The sequence below is a fragment of the Bombina bombina genome, chromosome 2 (genome assembly GCF_027579735.1).
Source record: "Bombina bombina isolate aBomBom1 chromosome 2, aBomBom1.pri, whole genome shotgun sequence".
In the NCBI taxonomy this organism is placed as follows: Eukaryota; Metazoa; Chordata; class Amphibia; order Anura; family Bombinatoridae; genus Bombina; species Bombina bombina.
Genome location: NC_069500.1, coordinates 406,351,199 through 406,375,002, shown reverse-complemented (window position 1 = coordinate 406,375,002; position 23,804 = coordinate 406,351,199). Strand labels below are relative to the sequence as shown.

General features: G+C 44.1%; 1 protein-coding gene across 2 annotated transcripts in view; it reads right to left on the bottom strand.

The window, feature by feature from the left end:
* GOLGA3 (golgin A3) overlaps window positions 1-23,804 on the bottom strand; it is a 213,751-nt gene that overhangs the window by 154,409 nt on the left and 35,538 nt on the right. The window contains exons 3-4 of one of the 2 annotated variants that reach the window (XM_053701891.1): window positions 17,212-17,481; window positions 2,753-2,865 (exon numbers count right to left, since the gene is read on the bottom strand). In XM_053701891.1, the coding sequence (XP_053557866.1) occupies window positions 2,753-2,865; window positions 17,212-17,481 (383 nt within the window). The remainder of the gene's footprint in view (window positions 1-2,752; window positions 2,866-17,211; window positions 17,482-23,804) is intronic. The other variant, XM_053701892.1, reaches the window with a different exon arrangement.

Here is a 23,804-nt window from a genome sequence, read left to right as displayed (position 1 = left end):
TCTCCCTACCCCCCCAATTCAGAGCCCTGGGAGGGTACATTGGAGATAGCTCAAAGCATCAGAAGTCGCAGGGACCACATGGGCCTCTGACCTGCTGCATTTGCCTTGTAACACTGGCAACTTAGATAAAACTTCTGTAAGAGTGGATGACATAACTGCAGCCATATCCTGCAGAGTGAATGAAGTGGACGCGGTTGAGGAACACGGCGTCACTTGGGTGGGCGTTAAAGGTTGTGACGCTTGGGGAGAAAGCTGTGGCATACCCCGATTCTCATCAGTATGAGAAGCATCCTTAGACATACTTGCATTAAAGAAAATTTGTTCTTTACATTGTAAAGCCCTCTCAGTACATGAGGGACAAAAGGTAATAGGGGGTTCCACATTGGCATCTAGACACATAGAGCATGTACTTTCCTGAAGTTCAGCCATGACAAACAAACTAGCAATATTGGTCGTTTTATACTAAAAATTCAACAAATTTTAATAAGCAAAGTTGCTGAAAAACGAGTGTACTGTCTCTTTAAAAAGTAAAATCATATATGCATTTGCCACTTTACAATAAAACTGCAGTAATTTGGAAGCACTCAAATACTTTGACAAGTTTATACTGTAAGTGTATGAACGAATAATTACAAAATTAGGCCTTAATTAACCCTCTGCACCTCACCACAGCTCTGCTGTGGCACCTGCCTGCCCCAATCGAACACTGACTAGACGTGGAAACGGTGCTCCTAAAGCCGCTTGTGATGACTGAACCCAAGCGACTTAGGCCACACCGGAGCGTAGACACATGCTGCTCCAAGACAGGCTCTGAATAGTAAATGCGAGTCTGAGCGCGCGAAACTCTAAGCCCCGCCCATCGTGGGCGCAAACAAAAGTCCCTGGCTAGAGAAGAACCGCATTGGAAATAAACATGTCGGTGTATTTTAAACAAGTACCGCTAACCACCAATGTGTCCCCTCACAATAAACACACATATTCTGATATTTGCCATAATATAGAACACTTTTGCCGCGCATGCCAAACCCCAGCGTCAAGCCCATAATAAAAGAATAGCCACCGGTTAACCCTTTATTAGGCCACTGATCATCCAAATAAAAAAGGCAATACTTATGCACATAACTCGACCCTGTGCATAAACGATTACCCCTTCCCTGTACCGGGAGTGTTAGTCTATTCTGAGATACTTCAGTCTCCCCAGAAATAAATGACTGTACATACCTCAATGCTGAATGCAGTATGACGCTGTCCCACACAATGAAGATGTTCCTTTTCCTCACCTTCAGCACATCAGTGGGAAACAACTAGGGTCTTAGATAATATCTGCTAGGACCATCAGCAGGGCATCAACCAATATGGGAGCGTTTTAGTAGAATAAAGATCTCCCCTTGTTCATTGCTGAAAAGCCAGAAGTGCTAGCCCTGAGAAAAAAAAAAATAGTACACACTGGTACCATTTAAAAATAATAAACTTTTCTTGAAGAATCTAACTAACACCTCACTTTACCTCTTCCTATCACTAACACAGGCAAAGAGAATGACAGGAGTGGGAGGGAAGGGAGGAGCTATGTATACAGCTCTGCTGTGGGGCTCTTTGCCTCCTCCTGCTGACCAGGAGGCGATATCCCATAAGTAAGGATGAAATCCGTGGACTCTTCATATCTTGTAAAAGAAAGAAGCATTTCTGTGCATAAAACATGATAAAATAAGGAGAGGTGCAGGACTCTGGGGTAACATGAGGAGTTATTACCTGCATTTGAACTTACTGAGGAAATCACAAGTGGTGATCTTGCCTCTGCCCATCATTCTCACTTTCATTTTCATTCTCCTCTTTCCCATGCCTAATCCCTAGACCAACACACTAATTATTTTACATATACATAAGGATTGGTTTGAAGGGTATGGGAGGAGCTAAAGATGTATCCAATTATTTTTTTTTTGCTTTGAGAGATTCGGCATAGTTATAAGTTTATTTGTTATGTCTGTGATACTGTTTATCATGGACCAATTTAACTTTTTTCTTTTTGTTTAACCACTGCGAGTCAACTGTTATCAGGAAGGAACACTTTGGACATTCAGATTGAATAGACTTTGCAGCTGGTTGTGATTTACCACGTTACAAATGTGATGACCTGTACTATCTTGAAAATAATTGTACTGTAACAGCATTGTTGTTTCATTGTATCAAAAGACCGATATAATAATTTTAAAAAATCAAATAAAAAAAAAATAAAAAAATATCAGGACAGCTTAAGTTCAGCCCATTTTAATGGCTGTGGTTTAAAAGAGCAAAAATAAACTAATTTCGTATAATCCGCAACTGGTAAATGAAGCTATCAGAAAAACATTAAGGGAAAAACATTTTATGACATATTGTCCTTAACTCAACTCCATAGTCTTTTGATTTGCATTACAGGCTTGTGCCTTCCATATTTAAAACAACTCGTGAGACTATTGGCAAGTGCTTTTGTCATTTTTGTAGATTAGCCAATATTATGCCCAGTAGTATACGTGTAGTGATGTATTATTTTATTTAATCTGTTTTTGCCGCTCTTACATTTTACAAAATTATTTAAAACATACAGTGATTGTCAATATACTTGTGTGCCTAACAATTTACTTTATTAGAAAAATCTAGCAGAGGATGTGTTTTATACAGAAGATTTTGCAGTCTGACAATTATTCATTTAGCAATTTGGCATAACCCCAATATCCAACAAGTATGTATGGAAATATAAACTACAATACTTTACTCTCTCTTGATGACGTTTCACTCTATACTGTTTTAGCTGTTCTTCCAAGCGGCGTCGAGCCTGCATTCGGATCTGCTCTTCTTTCTCTGGGGGAAGTGGTGCATCATGGGAACCTACAGTTGTAAGAGAAAATAGGGGGGGGGAAGCAATGTGAGGGGAAAAAGGGTAAAGATAATCTGACTGATTCCAATTCTGTTTTGTAATAATAATCAAAAAACAGAACCAATAACACATTTAGAAATAGCATGCACAAGCATAAGAGCATTATACATTAATATAAAATAGGAATACAGAGCAAGAAATTATATTCAAAAGAATACTTTCTCCCTCTGTAATATGCTATGTCTTTAAAGTTTCTCCCACAGGAACTTTGTACCTCTATTCGGAGTATTGCAGTCTCTCTGTTACCATACAAAATTGTTTTTTTTTTTAATAGAAACAGTTGAGAAGAATCAAGTATTCTTATTTGTGCAACACTGGCAAACAGCCCCTCTATGCACAAACACAAAGACGGTCTCACCACAATAGTAAAAACAAAAAAAACATAAAATCTTCTTACCTGATAATTTCATTTCCATCTGTACGAGGAGAGTCCACGGTTTCATTCATTACTTGTGGGAAATACAGAACCTTGCCACCAGGAGGAGGCAAAGACACCCCCAGCCAAAGGATTAAATACCTCCCCCGTTCCCCTCATCCCCCACTCCCCTCATCCCCCAAGGCACAGTAGGAGAAATATCAGGGTATAAATGGTGCTAGAAGAAGAAAAAAAATTTTTTAGGTCCGCCCAATGGAGAACCGGGCGGAAGCTCGTACAGATGGAAATTAAATGATCAGGTAAGCATAATTTAGGTTTTCCTTCTTAATACGAGGAGAGTCCACGGCTTCATTCATTACTTGTGGGAAACAAATACCCAAGCTCAAGAGGACACTGAATGGAAAAAAAAAAAAAAAAAAAAAAAAAAAAAAAGGAGGCAGACCCTAGACTGCAAAACCTTTCTCCCAAAAGCTGCTTCAGCCCGAAGCAAACACGTCAAATTTGTTAAACTTTGAAAAAGTATGTAAGGAGGACCAGGTAGCCACCTTACAAATCTGCTCCATAGGCCTCATTCTTGAAGGCCCAAGAAAAAGCCAAAGCTCTAGTTGAGTGAGTCGTAATCCTCTGAGGAAGCTTATATCCCACTGTCTCATAAGCCAGGTGAATCATGCTCCTCGGCCAAAAGGATAGGGAAGTGGAAGAAGCCTTCTGCCCTTTGCACTTTCCTGAATAGACAAAAAACAATGCTGAAGTCTGTCAGAAATCCTTCGTAGCCTAAAGATAAAACTTCAAAGCTCGAACCACATCCAAGTTATGAAGTAACTGTTCTTTTGAAGAAGGGTTAGGACACAAGGAACTACAATCTCCTGATTAACGTTGCGATCAGACATAACCTTAGGGAGAAATCCCAACCCAGTAGGAAGGACAGCCTAATTGGTATGAAAAACAAGTAAGGAGACTCACATTGCAAGGCCGCCAACTCAGAGACTCTGCGTGCTGAAGCAATAGCCAGTAGAAAAAGAACCTTCCAAGACAGTATCTTAACGTCAAGAGAATGCATAGGCTCAAAAGGGGTCTTCTGCAAAACCCTAAGAATCAGATTCAAACTCCAAGGAGTAGAATGTTTGAATAGAGGCCTGTTCCTGGATAGAGCCTGAACAAAAGACTGTATATCAGGAAGCTCCGCAAGCATCTTGTGTAACACAGATAAAGCCGAAATCTGTCCCCTCAAGGAACTAGCGGCAAGTCCCTTCTCCAAACCATCCTGGAAGAAGGAAAAGATCCTGGATATTCTGACCTTGTGCCAAGAATATCCACAGGTCTCACACCAGAGTAAGTAGGTCCTCCACACCTTATGATAGATGCGACGGGTGACCGGCTTCTTGGCTTAAACGAGAGTATCATTCAACCTCTCAGAAAACCCTCTCTGGGCTAAGACTAAGCGTTCAATCTCCACGCAGTCAACCTCAGAGAAACTAGATTTTGATGCACAAAGGGGCCCTGTACTAGCAGATCCCTGCGACAGGGCAACCTCCACGGAGGAGACAATGACATCCCCACCAGATCCGCAAACCACATCCGCCGTGGCCACAACAGAGCAATCAGAATAGTCAATGCTTGCTCCTGCTTGATGCGGGCCACTACACGAGGTAGAAGTGGTAACGGAGGAAATATGTAAACTAGGTTGAATCCCCAATGCATTGCCAAGGCATTTATCAGTTCTGCCTGGGGATCCCTGGACTGCGACCCTATCTGGGTAGCTTGAGGTTGAGTCTGGAGACCATGAGATCTGTTGTATTTTATGAACACACCTAATTTTAAAATCAGACTTTTTTTCATGGACATTATAGGATATTGAAATGCTAAGGGACATTTCTCTACAACATCAAGGATACAAAGGGTTAAATGCAGACTGACCTACACTTACCAGCTTTTCCAGTTCAGAGGTTACAAGACAAAGTTTGGTGAAAACCAGTTGGAAATCTGATCAACCACTGTATGTAAACAATAGATCAAAAGGATACCACAGGATTTACTAAGAAATTTTACAACCCTTACAACATTTAGCATTTCAGCACAGATGGTGTACAAGGCCCTGATTTTATCTACCAGCAATAGCCTAAGGAAGTGACATTCTACCCCCATTGATCTAATGATGTCATCTTGTCTCCGAATGAGGAATTTACAACTGAGTGTGGGCTGGGTGAGTGAATGAATGACTATATAAATTAGTTGCCATTGTATGTAGGCTAGGCTAAGCTCTCTTCTCACTCACCTCTTCCCTTCCATTTCTCTCTCCCCCTTCCCTTTCCTTACATTAGTCAGTAACTTGTTTCTATGTAAATACTTATTTTCTGTCTAATAAAATAAATAATGTCATCAAGCAGCGTCCTGATTTACTAAGATAAAGGTAATATTAGTGAGGAAACAGTAACTAAAAAGTTAGCAGATTCTACAAGATCTATCTCCGGAGTCCCCCATCTGTTGCAAATTTCTGCAAACACTTCGGGGTGAAGCGCCCATTCCATCGGATGAAACGATTGTCTGCTGAGAAAATCCGCTTCCCAGTTGTCCACACCTGGGATGTAAATCGCTGACAGCGAGCAGTTGTGGGTCTCCGCCAAATTCAGAATCCGAGATACTTTCCTCATGGCTAGCGAGTTTCTCGTTTCCCCCCAACCCCCCCCGGTGGTGGATGTAAGGTAATGTTGTCCAACTGGAATCTGATGAACTGGGACGAACCCAGGAGGGTCAAGCCCTCAGAGCGTTGAAGATCGATCGAAGTTCCAGGATGTTGATCGGAAGAAGCGACACCTCCCGATTCCACCTGCCCTGTGCCTTACTGGCTCCCCAAACAGCTCTCCATCCGGAGATGCTTGCATCCGTAGTCACAATCTCCCAGGATGGTCTCAGGAAGGATGTCCCCTGGAACAGCAGATCTGGACAAATCCACCAAGAGAGGGATTCCCTCGACCAGTTGTCCAGACAGATCTGTTGGGATAGATCCGAGTGATCGCCGTTCCATTGCCTCAGCATGCACAACTGAAGAGGTCGGAGATGGAACCTGGCGAATGGAATTACATCTATACTGGATACCATGAGCCCAATCACCTCCATACACCGGGCCACAGATGGCCTTGAGGTTTGAAGGGTAAGACAGCTGGAGGCAATTTTGCAACGTCTCTAATCTGTCAGGAATATCTTCATGGATATAAAGTCTATTATCGTGCCCAGGAACTCCACTCTCGTACTGGGAACCAGAGAACTCTTTCCTGAGTTCATCTTCCATCCATGAGATTGAAGAAGAGCTCTTGAATGGTCCTCCGCCAGCCAGCAGGACCGAGTCTGTACCAGTATGTCGTCCAGATAAGGTGCTACTGCAATACCTATGGATCTCGCCACCGCGAGCAAAGCTCCCAGAACCTTTGTAAAAGACTTTTGGGGCAGTAGCCAGACCTAAGGGGAGAGCTACAAACTGGAAGTGCTGGTCCAGAAAAGCGAATCTTAGGAACTTGAAGTGATCCTTGTGTATTGGCACATGAAGGTAAGCGTCCTTCAAGTCTATCGTAGTTATGAACTAAGGGCAGAATAGACCTTATCGTCTCCATCTTGAACGATGGGACTGACAGAAACGTGTTTGTTTTAGCACTTTAGGTCCAGAATCGGGCGAAACGTGCCCTCCTTTGGGACCACAGAAAGGTTTGAATAGTACCCTAGACCTCTTTCTGCTAGAGGTACCGGTACAATTATGCCTAGAGAGGAGAGATCCCTCATGCACTCTAGAAAGGCATCTGGTTTCTCTGGTCTTGACAATAGATTTGACAAGAGGAATCTACACCTGGGAGGATGAGTTTTGAAACCTATCCTGTAACCCTGGGCAATATCCTCCAGAACACAAGGATATAGTCTGCCCCCTACAAGATCCAGAGACGGATCGGGGGCCATCCATGGCGATTTTGTCTCGGCGGGCTTCTTGCTCTGCTGAGAAGGCTTCCAAGATCCCTTGGACTGCTCGGGCTTCGCAGCAGGCTGCTGTCGTTGGGACTTATCCGAACGAAAGGGATGAAAATTAGATTAGGTTTATTTTTCTTATCCTGCGGTAGAAAGGCACCCTTGTGGTGCGCTTAGCGAGCGTGGAGATAGCTCCATCCACCTTAGGGACAGATCCCCACAATTCTAGCTGAGAATCAGGAACAGTTTTTTTAAATGAAGAAGGGGAGAAAGATTAACCAAGTCTCTCCCATTCATTCTTAATAATATTCGCCATCTTTAAGGGAACCGGGAAAGTCTGGGGCACCACTCTGTCTTTATAAACTTTATCAAGCTTAGGAATAGAAGGTTCCTCCGGTAACTTCGGTTCCGGAACCTCTAGAGTAGCCAACACTTCTTTTAATAAAAAGCATAAGTGTTCCATCCTAAACCTAAAGTCTGGTTCCTCCGCAGTCGGAGGTTTAGAGGCCACAGATTCCTACCCAGAGAAAGAGTCCTCTGAAGTATCGGAGTCTTCTGCATCAGCAGATAAACTATTCTCAGATAAATCCAACGGAGTAGATGACCCCTGGGAAGGAAAGCAATGTTTAACCTTTTGCTTGCGCTTAGCAGTACGAGGTAAAGCACTTAAGGCCGCAGACACCGCCGTTTGCAACTGATCAGCAAAATCTGGCGGCCACAGGGCCCCTCCCGTAATTGGAGATGATTGTAGGAAACGCACCTCACGGGACGGAGACCCCTCAGAGGTGGACAGCTCAGTCGTACTAAACATCTTGTTCTTTTTAGATCTCACTATTTTATCAAGGCATGTGGAACATAGTTGAGCCGGCGGATATACCGTAGCCTCCTCACAATAAACACAGGCATTAGATTTAGGCAGAGAGGGAGTACCCTTTAACGCATCAGAGTCCTCCATAGCTTGCGCCTTTAATATGGACTATAGAAAAATATAAATGGCACCTTTATACCCCAATGGCCGGGGCACTCACCATCTCCTATGACCCAGGCCCACAGAGAAACTGCTTTCGTCTCCTGCAACCGAAGGTCAGGAAAAGGAAGAGAATGAGGCCACACCCGGTCACATGGAGTGCCATGCAGGACCGCCCCTGCAGCCAAGCAAAAGCGTGCCAAACTAAACAGGCTGCGCAATAATCCAAAAGAATGAAGAACTTGACTGTTCACACATTGCCAGAGCCACATCTCACACATGTCGCAACAAAAAACACAATAAAGCAATCAATCCTTCATAGCGAGATGCTGCATGTCTAACAGCCGTGGGAGTAATCTCTCTGACAGGTGCACAAAACTAAAATTCTCTCCAGACTTCAGCACAGCGGAGTACTATCCAAAAACATGAGCAACAGAGGTAGCGTCACGTATCGGCATTTGATTAACAGTGTACTCGGAAAAGTTCCATCCTAAAAGGCAAATAGCTATACAACACATGATTAAAGCACGATACCATTTTTAATTCTTGTAATGCCTGCGGCAGCCTAATAGCATTTACCCAAAATAAACATGGAATTCTCTTTTTTTGCACTGCTTGTGCCGCTCACCCTCATTCCCTCCATGGTGTGAGATTGGGACCGACTGACTACCCTAAGAGGAGAACAACAAGTATTGCAAAACTAGTACGCGCGTGTACTATGAGAGGAATAATTAGACTATAGAGCATGCGCATATCAACAAGTAGGCGGATGATGTAGGGTCACAGCCGCCTAACGGCCAGATTTTCATCTGGCTGTTAAAAAAAAAAAAAAAAACACAACATGACCCAGAATTCAAAAAAAAAAAAAAAAAAAAAAAAGGGTTGATTTTTTAGAGCATCAAAAAGGGTATTTAAAAAAGTGAGATTACTTGGTTTAGAATAAATATTTAAAAAAAAAAATATGAATTAAAGTCCTATTGATTTTTAACACAGAATTGGATTGTGGATCATAGTCAAGGTAACTTTACCTTCACTTTAAGCCTTTGGCTGGGGTGTCTGCCTCCTCCTAGTGGCCAGGTTCTGTATTTCCCACAAGTAATAAATGAAGCCGTGGACTCTCCTCGTATTAAGATGAAAAACTATATACAGCTACTAAATTTTGATTACTATCCTTACTCTTACTCCAACCATTCTAACTACCAAGGTGTTAGGCCCATAATGAAATTATATCAACAAACCACCAAATGCGCTTTATCAGCAAAAAACACTTCTGACTATAAATTAAAGTGAAGGTAAAGTTGTTCTAACCAGCAATCGTTTTTATGTTACTGTTAATAACCCCAATGCAGTCGCTAGGTTTTTTTTATTAAATTTTTTTATCTATTATGTTCTATTTATAACTTTATATTTCCTACCGTTCCTTGAATAATCTCCTCCCACGCTCCATTTCCTGTTTTAAGACACTCTGACGTATAGAGCGGTCCCATCCGCTCTATACGTGTTTTGCATACTCGTGCACATCGAGCACGGATTAACCGCGCATGCGCATCAATTATAGACAGTGATCTTTGTGCAGGCGTTAATCTGTTTTGTTTGGCTCTACTGCGCATGCGAAAAAACTTGGCAGCTCCTTCAATGACTACAACCCAAATTTGGTAATGCGCATGCTCGAAACGAGGACGCGCTCGCTTGCAAATTGAGGAGGAGAAATTGTCACGCATGCGCATGTAAACCGCAATGTTGATGACGAAATTTGACGGCCGCCTAACGGCCAGAAAATCAATTGGATCTCTGAAGCACGTTATAGGTATTTAGAAAAAAAGATAAATGTACGGGTTGTTTTTCGGAAAGCCGATTAGATGATAAAAACATTAGATATCACAGGTAATATATGTTTTATAACAAATTGATGAATGAAACATATTTATTTGCCATCATATCTCTAATTATTTGTAATAAGGCGTTTGACTTTACCTTCACTTTAATAATAAGTACTTTAATGCACATTATCAAGAGCCTGTGTGTGTGTCTATATCAAGAATTATCAAAACGTTCTGCACTCTCTGGGCTTGCAAGTGAATCATAAAAAAAAAACAGAATTTATGCTTACCTGATAAGTTACTTTCTCCAACGGTGTGTCCGGTCCACGGCGTCATCCTTACTTGTGGGATATTCTCTTCCCCAACAGGAAATGGCAAAGAGCCCAGCAAAGCTGGTCACATGATCCCTCCTAGGCTCCGCCTACCCCAGTCATTCGACCGACGTACAGGAGGAAATATGCATAGGAGAAACCATATGATACCGTGGTGACTGTAGTTAGAGAAAATAATTCATCAGACCTGATTAAAAAAACCAGGGCGGGCCGTGGACCGGACACACCGTTGGAGAAAGTAATTTATTAGGTAAGCATAAATTCTGTTTTCTCCAACATAGGTGTGTCCGGTCCACGGCGTCATCCTTACTTGTGGGAACCAATACCAAAGCTTTAGGACACGGATGAAGGGAGGGAGCAAATCAGGTCACCTAAATGGAAGGCACCACGGCTTGCAAAACCTTTCTCCCAAAAATAGCCTCTGAAGAAGCAAAAATATCAAATTTGTAAAATTTGGCAAAAGTGTGCAGTGAAGACCAAGTCGCTGCCTTACATATCTGGTCAACAGAAGCCTCGTTCTTGAAGGCCCATGTGGAAGCCACAGCCCTAGTGGAATGAGCTGTGATTCTTTCAGGAGGCTGCCGTCAGGCAGTCTCATAAGCCAATCGGATAATGCTTTTAAGCCAAAAAGAAAGAGGTAGAAGCTGCTTTTTGACCTCTCCTTTTACCAGAATAAACAACAAACAAAGAAGATGTCTGTCTGAAATCTTTAGTAGCCTCTAAATAGAATTTTAGAGCACGGACTACGTCCAAATTGTGTAACAAACGTTCCTTCTTTGAAACTGGATTCGGACACAACGAAGGTACAACAATCTCCTGGTTAATATTTTTGTTGGAAACAACTTTCGGAAGAAAACCAGGCTTAGTACGCAAAACCACCTTATCTGCATGGAACACCAGATAGGGCGGAGAACACTGCAGAGCAGATAACTCAGAAACTCTTCTAGCAGAAGAAATTGCAACCAAAAACAAAACTTTCCAAGATAATAACTTAATATCTACGGAATGTAAGGGTTCAAACGGAACCCCTTGAAGAACTGAAAGAACTAGATTAAGACTCCAGGGAGGAGTCAAAGGTCTGTAAACAGGCTTGATTCTAACCAGAGCCTGAACAAACGCTTGAACGTCTGGCACAGCTGCCAGCCTTTTGTGAAGTAAAACTCTTAGCCATCTCCGTGGAGATGTTGCCTGTGCAACGGCAAAGAGAATGACTGGGGTAGGCGGAGCCTAGGAGGGATCATGTGACCAGCTTTGCTGGGCTCTTTGCCATTTCCTGTTGGGGAAGAGAATATCCCACAAGTAAGGATGACGCCGTGGACCGGACACACCTATGTTGGAGAAAAAAAAACTTTCCTTGAAGGTGATGTTTCAGGGCAGAAGGGGTTATTGTGCCCTGAAACATCACCTTTAAAATAATGTTTTATGATTCCCTTGCATGCCCAGAGAGATGTTATAATCTACCATTCAAGAAACCCCAGCAGACATCCAAAGAGGTGAGAGTGCTAAGCCCTACCAACTTTTATTTATATAATATATATTTATGTTCTCCGTATAAGCTTGATTTTAATGGTTTAAATGTTTAAAGGGACAGTCAAGTGAAATTACACTTAAATGTATTGGACAGCATTCCAGTTTACTTCTATAATCAATTTGATCAGAAGTGTGCACATGTCTTCAGCCATTTCGCAGCAGTGTTTGCAACATTGTAACTATCTATAACATTGCTATAAACAAAGTCTGCTGTATTAGACTGCTAAAGACACATGCACACTCCTGAGCTACTTTAAGCATACCTAGACGTATTCCTCAACATAGGATACCAAGAGAATAAAGCAAATTTGATAATAGAAGTACATTGGAAAGTAGTTTAAAAAGGGACAGGTAACACTAAATACATTTTACAAGCAAAGTATTGAGGTTATACCAAGCCTCTCTCTAGCATTAAGTGCTGCAATGTTGAAATCCAACTTGCTCTATATTGCAGTGCTGACGTGCACAAATCTCCTTCACATACCTGCAGTGTAACCTAGGTTCCATAATGGCAGCACCCATGATTAGAGGGAGGTGCATAAGTCTTTAGTGCCCCTTTAACCCCTTAATGACAACTGACGTACCAGGTACGTCATGCAAAAACTAACAGTTAATGACAATGGACGTACCTGGTACGTCAGTTGTCTAACAGAGTGCTGGAAGCGATCACAATCACTTCCAGCAGCTCTGAGGGTATTGCAGTGATGCCTCAATATGGAGGCATCCTGCAATACCCCTTTACAAGCCTCCGATGCAGAGAGAGCCACTCTGTGGCCCTCTCTGCACCGGTAGTGATGGTGCCGTTGTCCGGGTGGGAGGGAGCGTGCGCGTGCACGAGATGCGCGTGCGTGCGCGTGAACATAGTGCACGTGCACGAGTCGCCCGCGCATGTACACGTGCACGCGCGCGCATTAGCCACACTGACACCAATGAGGGCAGAAAGCCAGGGAAAGGTAAAAAATTTTTTTTTAAATATAAATGGATCTGGGAGGGGGTATTGTGGAGGGGCTGCTACACTACAGAAAGAGTTAATTAAAAAATAAAATAAAAATACTTTGTTTTTTGGGGCCAAAGTGGGTACTGGCAGACAGCTGCCAGTACCTAAGATGGCGGTAATTAGGTAGGGGGGGGATCAGGGAGGTTGGGGCTAAGGCAGCGGTCCATCCCAGCTAAAAGATTTTATTATTTTTATTTAAAAAAAAAAAAAAAAACTTATTTAGTACTGGCAGACTTTCTGCCAGTACTTAAGATGGCGGTAACAATTGTGGGGTGGGGGAGGGAAGAGAGCTGTTTGGGAGGGATCAGGGGGTGGGATGTGTCAGGTGGGAGGCTGATCTCTAAAATTAACCCTGCAAGCTCCCTACAAGCTACCTAATTTAACCCCTTCACTGCTGGGCATAATTCACGTGTGGTGCGCAGCAGCATTTAGCGGCCTTCTAATTACCAAAAAGCAACACCAAAGCCATATAAGTCTGCTATTTCTGAACAAAGGGGATCCCAGAGAAGCTTTTACAACAATTTCTGCCATAATAGCACAAACTGTTTGTAAATTATTTCAGTGAGAAACCTAAAATTGTGAAAAATGTAAAAAAAAAAATTTTATTTGCTCGCATTTGGCGGTGAAATGGTGGCATAAAATATACCAAAATGGGCCTAGATCAATACTTTGGGTTGTCTTCTAAAAAAAAATTATATACATGTCAAGGGATATTCAGGTATTCCTGACAGATATCAGGGTTCCAATGTAACTAGCGCTAATTTTGAAAAAAAGTGGTTTGGAAATAGCAAAGTGCTACTTGTATTTATTGCCCCATAAATTGCAAAAAAAGCAAAGAATGTGTAAACATTGGGTATTTCTAAACTCAGGACAAAATTTAGAAACTATTTAGCATGGGTGTTTTTTGGTGATTGTAGATGTGTAAAAGATTTTGGGGGTCAAAGTTAGAAAAAGTGTGTTTTTTTCAATTTTTTCCTCATATTTTATCTTATTTTTTTTAGTAAATTATAAGATACTAGTACTAAAGCCCGTGTACACGGGCCATTTTTTGCAGTACAGTGGTCCCACCCCTTGCTCTCTCCCCCCTCTCTTTTGCTCTCTCTTCCCCCTCTCTTTTGCTTTCTCTCCCCCCTCTCCTTTGCTCTCTCTCTCTCCCCTCTTTTGCTCTCTCCCTCCTTTCTTTTGCTCTCTCTCCCCCCTCTTTGGCTCTCTCCCCCCCTATTTGCCCCCCCCCCCCTTTGGCTCTCTCTCCTCTTTGGCTCTCTCTCTCCCCCCTCTTTGGCTCTCCCCCCCTTTGGCTCTCTCCCCCCCCTCTTTGTCTCTCTCCCCCCTCTTTGGCTCTCTCCCCCTCTTTGGCTCTCTTTTCTCTTTCCTCTTTGGCTCTCTCTCTCCCCCCTCTTTGGCTCTCCCCTCCCCTTTGCCCCCCCTCTTTGGCTCCCCCCCCCCCTTTTGCGCTCTCTCTCCCCTCTTTTGTTCTCTCCCCCCCTCTTTGGCTCTGCCCCCCCTTTGGCTCTCTCTCTCCCCCCTCTTTGGCTCTCCCCCCCCTCTTTTGCTCTCTCTCTCCCCTCTTTTGTTCTCTCCCCCCTCTTTTGCTCTCTCTCCCCCCTCTTTGGCTCTCTCCCCCCCTTTGGCTCTCTCTCTCACCCCTCTTTGGCTCTCCCCCCCCCTCTTTTGCTCTCTCTCTCCCCTCTTTTGTTCTCTCCCCCCTCTTTGGCTCTCTCCCCCCCCCCCTTTGGCTCTCTCTCTCCCCCCTCTTTGGCTCTGCCCCCCCCCCTTTGGCTCTCTCTCTCCCCCCTCTTTGGCTCTCCCCCCCTCTTTGGCTATGCCCCCCTCCCTTTGGCTCTCTCTCCCCCCTCTGTGGCTCTCTCTCCCCCCTCTTTGGCTCTCTCTCCCCCCTCTTTGGCTCTCTCTCCCCCCCTCTTTGGCTCTCTCTCCCCCCCTCTTTGGCTCTCTCTCCCCCCTCTTTGGCTCTCTCCCCCCCCTTTGGCTCTCTCTCTCACCCCTCTTTGGCTCTCCCCCCCCTCTTTTGCTCTCTCTCTCCCCTCTTTTGTTCTCTCCCCCCTCTTTGGCTCTCTCCCCCCCCCCTTTGGCTCTCTCTCTCCCCCCTCTTTGGCTCTGCCCCCCCCCCCCCTTTGGCTCTCTCTCTCCCCCCTCTTTGGCTCTGCCCCCCCCCCCCCCTTTGGCTCTCTCTCTCCCCCCTCTTTGGCTCTCCCCCCCTCTTTGGCTCTCCCTCCCCCTCTTTGGCTCTCCCTCCCCCTCTTTGGCTATCTCTCCCCCCTCTTTGGCTCTCTCTCCCCCCTCTGTGGCTCTCTCTCCCCCCTCTGTGGCTCTCTCTCCCCCCTCTGTGGCTCTCTCTCCCCCCTTCTTTGGCTCTCTCTCCCCCCTTCTTTGGCTCTCTCTCCCCCCTTCTTTGGCTCTTTTTCCTCTTTGGCTCTCCCCCCCCCCCCTTCTCTTTGGCTCTCTCCCCCCCCCCTTCTCTTTGGCTCTCTCCCCCCCCTTCTCTTTGGCTCTGCCCCCCCCCTTCTCTTTGGCTCTGCCCCCCCCCTTCTCTTTGGCTCTCTCCCCCCCCTTCTCTTTGGCTCTCTCTCCCCCCTTCTTTGGCTCTTTTTCCTCTTTGGCTCTCCCCCCCCCCTTCTCTTTGGCTCTCTCCCCCCCCCTTCTCTTTGGCTCTCTCCCCCCCCCCTTCTCTTTGGCTCTCCCCCCCCCCCTTCTCTTTGGCTCTGCCCCCCCCCCTTCTCTTTGGCTCTCTCCCCCCCCCTTCTCTTTGGCTCTCCCCCCCCCTTCTCTTTGGCTCTGCCCCCCCCCTTCTCTTTGGCTCTGCCCCCCCCCCTTCTCTTTGGCTCTGCCCCCCCCCCTTCTCTTTGGCTCTGCCCCCCCCCTTCTCTTTGGCTCTCCCCCCCCTTCTCTTTGGCTCCCCCCTTCTCTTTGGCTCTTCCCCCCCCCTTCTCTTTGGCTCTCTCTCCCCCCTTCTCTTTGGCTCTCTCTCCCCCCTTCTCTTTGGCTCTCTCTCCCCCCCTCTCCTGCTCCCTCTCTGGCTCTGGCTTGAAGTCTTCACATCGCGGGACCCCGCCCAGCCACGCCCCATCGCGATGGCACCCGCCCGGCCACGCCCATCGCAACGCCCGGCCACGCCCCATCGCGGCGGCACCCGCCCGGCCACGCCCCCATCGCAACGCTCCCGTCGGCCACAAACAGCTGTGAGGTCTGGGGAGCGTGCGGCCGCTTCTCACGCAGCACACCTCACAGCTGTTGAGTAGCTCGCGCTCAATATCTCTTGCCACAGGCTGTTTCAATCAGCTTACCTCGCGCTCCCCAGACCTCACAGCTGTTTGTGTACCTCGCGCTCCCTATCTCAAGGCCAAGTGTTTGTCTCTACTGCGCATGACGGCTTCAGACAAACACTTGGCCTTTTATAATATAGGATGATGAAAATAATGGTATCTTTAGAAAGTCCATTTAATGGCGAGAAAAACGGTATATAATATGTGTGGGTACTGTAAATGAGTAAGATGAAAATTACAGCTAAACACAAACACTGCAGAAATGTAAAAATAGCCATTGTCATTAAGGGTAAGAAAATTGAAAAATGGTCCGGTCATTAAGGGGTTAAAACTCCATGTTCTGCTTGAATCCCTTTACGGTGGGTTCAGAGGATGCCACCCTAATACATATAGCCACATAATATAGAGTGGAATTTTCCTTTCTAAAGGGACATGAAAATTAAAATGTTTCTCTTTCATGATTCACATGAAGCATGCAATTTTAAACCACTTTCTAATTTACTTTTATTATCTAATTTTCTTTGTTCTCTTGGTATCTTTAGCTGAAAAGCAGGGACATAAGCTTAGGCACGTTTGAAGAACACTAGATAGCAGTACTATTTCCTGCCACGTAGTGCTCCAGACACCAATCTAGGCATCGCCTTTACAACAGAGCAAATTTTATAATAGAAGTAAATAAGAAACTTTTTATAAATTGTATGCTCTGTCTGAATCACAAAACAATTTATTGGGTTTTCATATCCCTCCTGTCATATAACGAAGATACGGCACCAACTTCATGGGGCACAAAACGCAGATACTTGTTGTCTGCCTTAACTTTTTAGCATGAGGAATCAGCTACAACATAAATATTCCGTTAGTAATCGGATTAGTTGTTTCTTAAATTAGCCACTCCCAACCTTTCATTTTAGCACCAATTTGAGAATAAATAGCTGTATTAATAGGTCACTGATGACCTCAAGCCAGAAACATTCCATGCACTTTATAAGAAATGTTAGTAAAGCAAAAGGGTGAAGCTGCTCTACAGTGAAAGAAATGCTTACATAAATCAGTTTCCTGCATATGAAGGCTTAATTTCAGCGATTGCAAAGCTTCTTTTCTAAGATCTAGGGATTCAAAGCTAGACTCCATTAGGGTGTTATGGGAACCAGCCACACCTGGGGAATATGCAGTAGTAGGATTGTCGCTGGTGATGGGCGCAGGTAAAAGGGGCTCTGGATAATGGTGCTGTGCTCCATTCTGAACAGTGTCTTCCTTCTTTATCTGCATTCCAGCACCTTCCTTTGGCAATTCATTTGAATTAATACTGGTTACTAGAGGAGAAAAAAAAAAGTGTTAATACACAGCAACCTTGTATATTTTTAACTCTTTAAATGTGCTCCCAAATATCCATTTAACCTGCTGTGTGTATTACATTGTTTACAAACAGCTCAATTGCATTTGTTTTGTCATTTGAAATAGCTGTTTTAAAAATGGACACTCAAGTCAATATTAAACTTCCATGAGTCAGATAAAGCAGCAATTTTAAACAAATTTGCTTCCATTAACAAAATGTGCAGTTTTTATTTTTACACGTTTTGTAGTCACCAGCTCCTAATGATCATGTGCAAGATATATATGCATTTCTGATTTGCTGATGGCTGTCACATGATACAGGAGTAGTGGAAATAGACATAATGGAATTTGTTAGAACAAAAAAACAAATTATGCTTACCAGATAATTTCCTTTCCTTCTGTACAGGATGAGTCCACAGCTGCATTCACTACTTGTGGAAAATACTGAACCTGGTCACCAGGAGGCGGCAAAGATACCCCAGCCAAAGGCTTAAATACCTCCCCCACTTCCCTCAGTCATTCTGCCAAGGGAACAAGGAACAGTAGGAGGAATATCAGGTGAAAAAGGTGCGAGAAGAAACAAGATAACATTTAGGGCCGCCCATCGGAGAACACGGGCGGGAGCTATGGACTCTCCCTGTACAGAAGGAAAGGAAATGATCTGGTAAGCATAATTTATGTTTTCCTTCTTAATACAGGGAGAGTCCACAGCTGCATTCATTACTTGTGGCAGGAATCTTAGAGGAGAATCACAAAAAAGACAGCGCCTCCTAGTGTGATACTGCGGTGGTGGTTAAATTAAACAGAACTTGTAATGTGGTTATACTCATAAATAGAGCAGCACCCAGTGTGCTAATTGACGCAAGCTGGGAACTCACAGTGTCCCAGCAAAAACTGATCCCAAGGCACAGGATACCAAGGGCTAGAAATGATGATTCACGCTCGGGCTTCCATATAATCCAAAATATATTTTATTAAAACAGGTAATATAAAAAGCTATGGATATTGATGTGACCCAAGGTATATAAAAAAGAAAATTTATGCTTACCTGATAAATTTGTTTCTTTTTTAGACACTGTAAGTCCACGAATTTCTTCCTTACTTGTGGGATATTCACCTCCTGGTCAGCAGGGGGAGGCAAAGAGCACCACAGCAGAGCTGTATATATAGCTCCTCCCTTCCCTCCCACTCCAGTCATTCGACCGAAGTTAGGAAGAGAAAGGAAAAGCCAAGGTGCAGAGGTAGCAAGGGTAATAAAGCCAATAGGGGGCGCTAATATATATACAAAATACCATACATCATTGTATATAAGAAAACACAAGGTGGATATAAAATCACCAATGGATATCAGAGTCCTTAATGAGAATGAAAGATTATGGTGAATAGTCCAGTATAACTGTCCAAAAGATCTGAAGGCAGCACTCAATCTTCACGATGCAAAGGTCAGCATATCTAAAAATAAAACAAGGAAAGAGGCGCCGTATGTGTGAATCTGCAGCAACCAAAATAGAACAAGTGCAGGGTACTCACAATATGGAGCGGAACTCAAATTGTACCTGTAGGTGCGGGCTGGTGTTCTCAGCAAACCAGCTAGCTGTACAAGGCACAAGCAGGATATCACAGAATGCAGAGTCCACAGGTGCTTCAACTAGGTATTAGCATTCCATCCCGTGGTAAGGAGATCTGGAGCTGAGCACAAGGACACAGAAAGGCACGCAGACTGTGTGAATCTGTAATCACCCAATTGGTTGTTTAAACAAGTACTAGGTACTCACATTCTGTAGCGGCACTCCAATGTGCCTATAGAGGCAGGCTGGTTATCACAGCAAACCAGCTGGCTGTATAAGGCAAAATACGGGAACTCCCCAAGCAGTGGAATTGACAGGTAGCTCAGAAAATAACAATCAGCAATGAGGATATATGATAAAAATGAATTTAATATAAGATAAAAACAATTATAAAATATATCACTCATGCAGAATAAGTGTATAGCATGCAACGCGTTTCACAGTGTAAACCGTTTCATCAGGCATGTGTTATGTTATGAATAAGACCTTTAAATAGGGCTAAGCTACCTGTCCCCACCCACACCCATAAAACCAGTACACCAATCAAAATAGCCCTTTGCTTAATTGCTAATGAGGTGAAACACCTGGACATTTCTCATAGTGCATATTATTGTGATATAATAATTAAATCTATAGTAGTATGAATACACACATCAATGCACTACACATATACATCTGTTCTAACACATTCTTATTTATAATTCATTTGATGCTCTCTGTAACTAACAACAATCAATATACACAGTTATATAATATATGTGAGACAGTCCTACCTTACTGTTATACCCATAGTAGGGAACTACACTAAATTCACACATACGGCGCCTCTTTCTTTGTTTTATTTTTAAAGGTGCAGAGGTGTCTGAAGTTTACCAAAATTAATAACCCGTCTCAGAGAACAGGGCGGGCCGTGGACTCATCGTGTCTAAAAAGAAACAAATTTATCAGGTAAGCATAAATATTCTTATCTTTTTAAAGACACGATGAGTCCACGGATTTCATCCTTACTTGTGGGATACAATACCAAAGCTAGAGTACACGGATGATAAGGGAGGGACAAGACGGGGAACCTAAACGGAAGGCACCACTGCATGAAGAACCTTTCTCCCAAAGCAGCCTCAGTCGAGGCAAAAGTATCAAATTTGTAAAATTTTTGAAAAAGTGTGAAGAGAAGACCAAGTTGCAGCCTTGCAAATCTGTTCTACAGAAGCTTCATGTTTGAATGCCCATGAGGAAGCAACAGCCCTAGTGGAATGAACCGTAACTGTCAGGAGGCTGCTGTCCAGCAGTTTCATATGCAAAACGGATGATACTCTTCAGCCAAAAGAAAGAGAGGTAGCCGTAGTCTTTGACCCTTACGCATTCCAGAGAAAACGACAAACAAATTAGACGACGGACGAAAGTCTTTAGTCGCTTTGTAAATAAAAATTTCAGAGCACAAACCACGTCCAAAACGTGCAAAAGACGTTCCTTTTGAGAAGGAGGATTAGGACACAAGGAAAGAACAACAATCTCCTGATTAATGTTCCTGTCTGAAACAACCCTAGGAAGGAACCCTAGTTTAGTACATAAAACTACCTTATCCGAATGAAAATAAGGTAAGGCAAATTGTATTGCAATGCCGAAAGCTCAGACACTCTTCAAACTGAAGAAATGGCAACAAGAAATAAAACTTTTCAAGATAACATAGGCTCAAACGGAGCCCCTTGAAGAACTTTAAGAACTAAATTCAGATTCCATGGAGGAGCAATTGGTTTAAACACAGGCCTGATTCTAACCAAAGCCTGACAAAAGGATTGAACATCTGGGACATCAGCCAGACGTTAGTGTAACAAAATAGATAAGACAGAGATCTGACCCTTTAGGGAACTTGCTGATAAACCCTTCTCCAATCCTTCTTGGAGAAAGGACAAAATTCTGGGAATCCTAACTCTACTCCATGAGTGGCCCTTGGATTCACACCAATAAAGATATTTACGCCATATCTTATGGAAAAATCTTTCTAGTCACAGGTTTATGAGCCTGGATCATGATCTCTATGACCAGAAAACGCTTAGAATTAAGCGTTCAATCTCCAAGCAATCAGCTTCAGAGAAACTAAATTTGGGTGAAGAAAGGACCCTTGAATGAGAAGGTCCTTCCTCAACGGAAGTCTCCAAGGTGGCAGAGATGACATGTCCACCAGATCTGCATACCAAATCCTGCGAGACCATGCAGGAGCAATGAGAAGCACTGATGCCCTCTCCTGTTTGATTCAAGCAATGACTCGAGAAAGAAGCGTAAACGGAGGAAATAGGTATACAAGAATGTGGTTCCAAGGAACCGCCAGGGCATCTACCAGGTCCGCCTGGTTGGCCCTGGACCTCGACCCGTAGCTAGGGAGCTTTATATACTGTCAAGATGACATGAGATCTAACTCCGGCTGACCCCATTTGCGAATCAGACTGGAGAACACTTCCGGATGGAGTTCCCACTCCCCCAGATGAAAGGTCTGTCCGCTCAGAAAGTCCGCCTCCCAGTTGTCCACCCCTGGGATGTGGATCGCTGACAGGTAGCAAGAATGCGTCTTTGCGCACTGTATTATCTTGGTTACTTCTGTCATCGCTAAGGAACTCTCCTGATGATTGATGTAGGTTACTGAAATAACGTTGTCCGATTGGAACCTGATAAACTTGGCCGAGGCTAACTGAGGCCAGGCGAGCATTGAAGATCGCTCTCAGTTCCAGGATGTTTATAGGAAGAACAGACTCTGATTGAGTCCAAGTCCCTGAGCCCTTAGAGAGCCCCAGACAGTTTCCCACCCTAAAAGGCTGGCATCTGTTGTCACAATCACCAAAAACAGTCTGCGAAAGCAGGTTCCCTGGGAAAGATGATCCAGAGACAACCATCATTGTAGATTTAGCTGAGGAGACAAGTCTGCATAATCCCCGTTCCATTGCCTGAGCATGCTTAGCTGCAGAGGTCTGAGATGGAACCGAGCAAATGGAATGATATCCATTGCTGATAACTTCCATGCACTGAGTCACTGACGGCCGAAGAGAGAACTGAAGGGCTAGACAAGTATCGATAATCTTCGATCTCCTGACTTCTGTCAGAAAGATCTTCATGGATAGGGAATCTATTATGGTTCCCAAGAAAGTAATCCTTGTACTTGGAGTCAAGGAACTTATTCCCAAATTTATCTTCCACCCGTGAGTTCTTAGGAAGGTAACACCAGGTCGGTATGGGATCTTGCTTGTGGAAAAGATGGCGGCTGAACTAGGTCTTGTGGTCGGAGACCCCAAAACCATTTTAAATATTCTTAGAGCCGTGGCCAGACCGAAAAGGCAGAGCCACGAACCGGAAGTGCTAGTCCTTGAAGGCAAACGTTAGGAACTTGTGATGATCGCTGTGAATGGGAACATGTAGATATGCGTCCTTTAAATTCATAAATCGACCCCTTTGGATCAATGGGAGAATGGAACGTATAGTATCCATCATAAAGGACGGAACTCTGAGAAATTTGTTTAGACTCTTGAGATCTAAAATTGGTCTGAAGGTTCCCTCCTTTTTTGAGGCCACAAACAGGTTGGAATAAAAAACCTGGACCTTGTCCATGTACTGGGACGGGAACAATCACTCCCATGATAGAGAGGTCTTTTACACAATGTAAGAACGCCTCTTACTTTATCTGGTCTGCAGATAATCTTGAAAGTAGAAAGCTGCCTCTGGGAGGCAAACTTTTGAACTCCAATTTGTATCCCTGGGACACTCTCTCTATTGCCCAGGGATCCTGAACGTCCAGAACCCAGGTAGGAACAAAGAAGGATAGTCTGCCCCCTACCAGATCCGGACCCGGACTGGGAGCATGCCCTTCATGCAGTCTTGGAATCAGCAGCAGGCTTCTTGGACTGTTTGGCCTTGTGCCAAGACTGGTTGGGTCTCCATGCAGGCTTGAATTGTTCCAGCTTAGAGGAGGAAGAGGAAGAAATTCCCTTGAAATTTCGAAAAATATTTTGTCGTCCCTTTTGCTTGTTTCTCTTATCCTGAGGGAGTAGATAACCCTTACCTCCCGCTATATCATAAATAATTTCCGGCAAGCAGGGGCCAAACAAGGTCTTCCCCTTGTAAGGAAAGTCTAGAAGTTCAGACTTAGATGACACGTCCACAGACCAAGGTTTAAACCATAGGGCTCTGCGGGCTAGAACAGAGAAACCTGAACTGTTAGCTGCCAGTTTGATGAGTTAAAGAGAAGCATCTGTAATGAAGGAATTAGCTAGCTTCAGAGCTTTCATCCTGTCTTGGATCTCCTCCAAGGGAGTTTCGGTCCTGAGAGACTCCGATAGATCATCAAACCAGTATGCTGCTGCACACGTGACGGTAGCAATGCACGCAGCAGGCTGTAATAGCAGACCCTGGTGAACATAAATCTTCTTAAGTAGACCCTCTACCTTTTTAGCCATAGGATCTTTGAAAAAACAACTGTCCTCTATGGGAATAGTAGTTCTCTTGGCTAAGGTGGGACCAGGCCCTTCCACCTTAGGAACAGCCTGCCAAGCCTCCTTGAAGGCATCAGCTATGGAAACATCTTCTTAAAGATAGGTGAGGGAAAAAGGGGATCCCTGATCTCTCCCATTCTGCAGTAACGATCTCTGAAGCTCACTTTGGAACAGGAAATACGTCTGAGTAAGAAGGAGTTTCGAAATATTTGTCCAGTTTACTAGACTTTAAAGTGGCCACCACTACTGTGGATT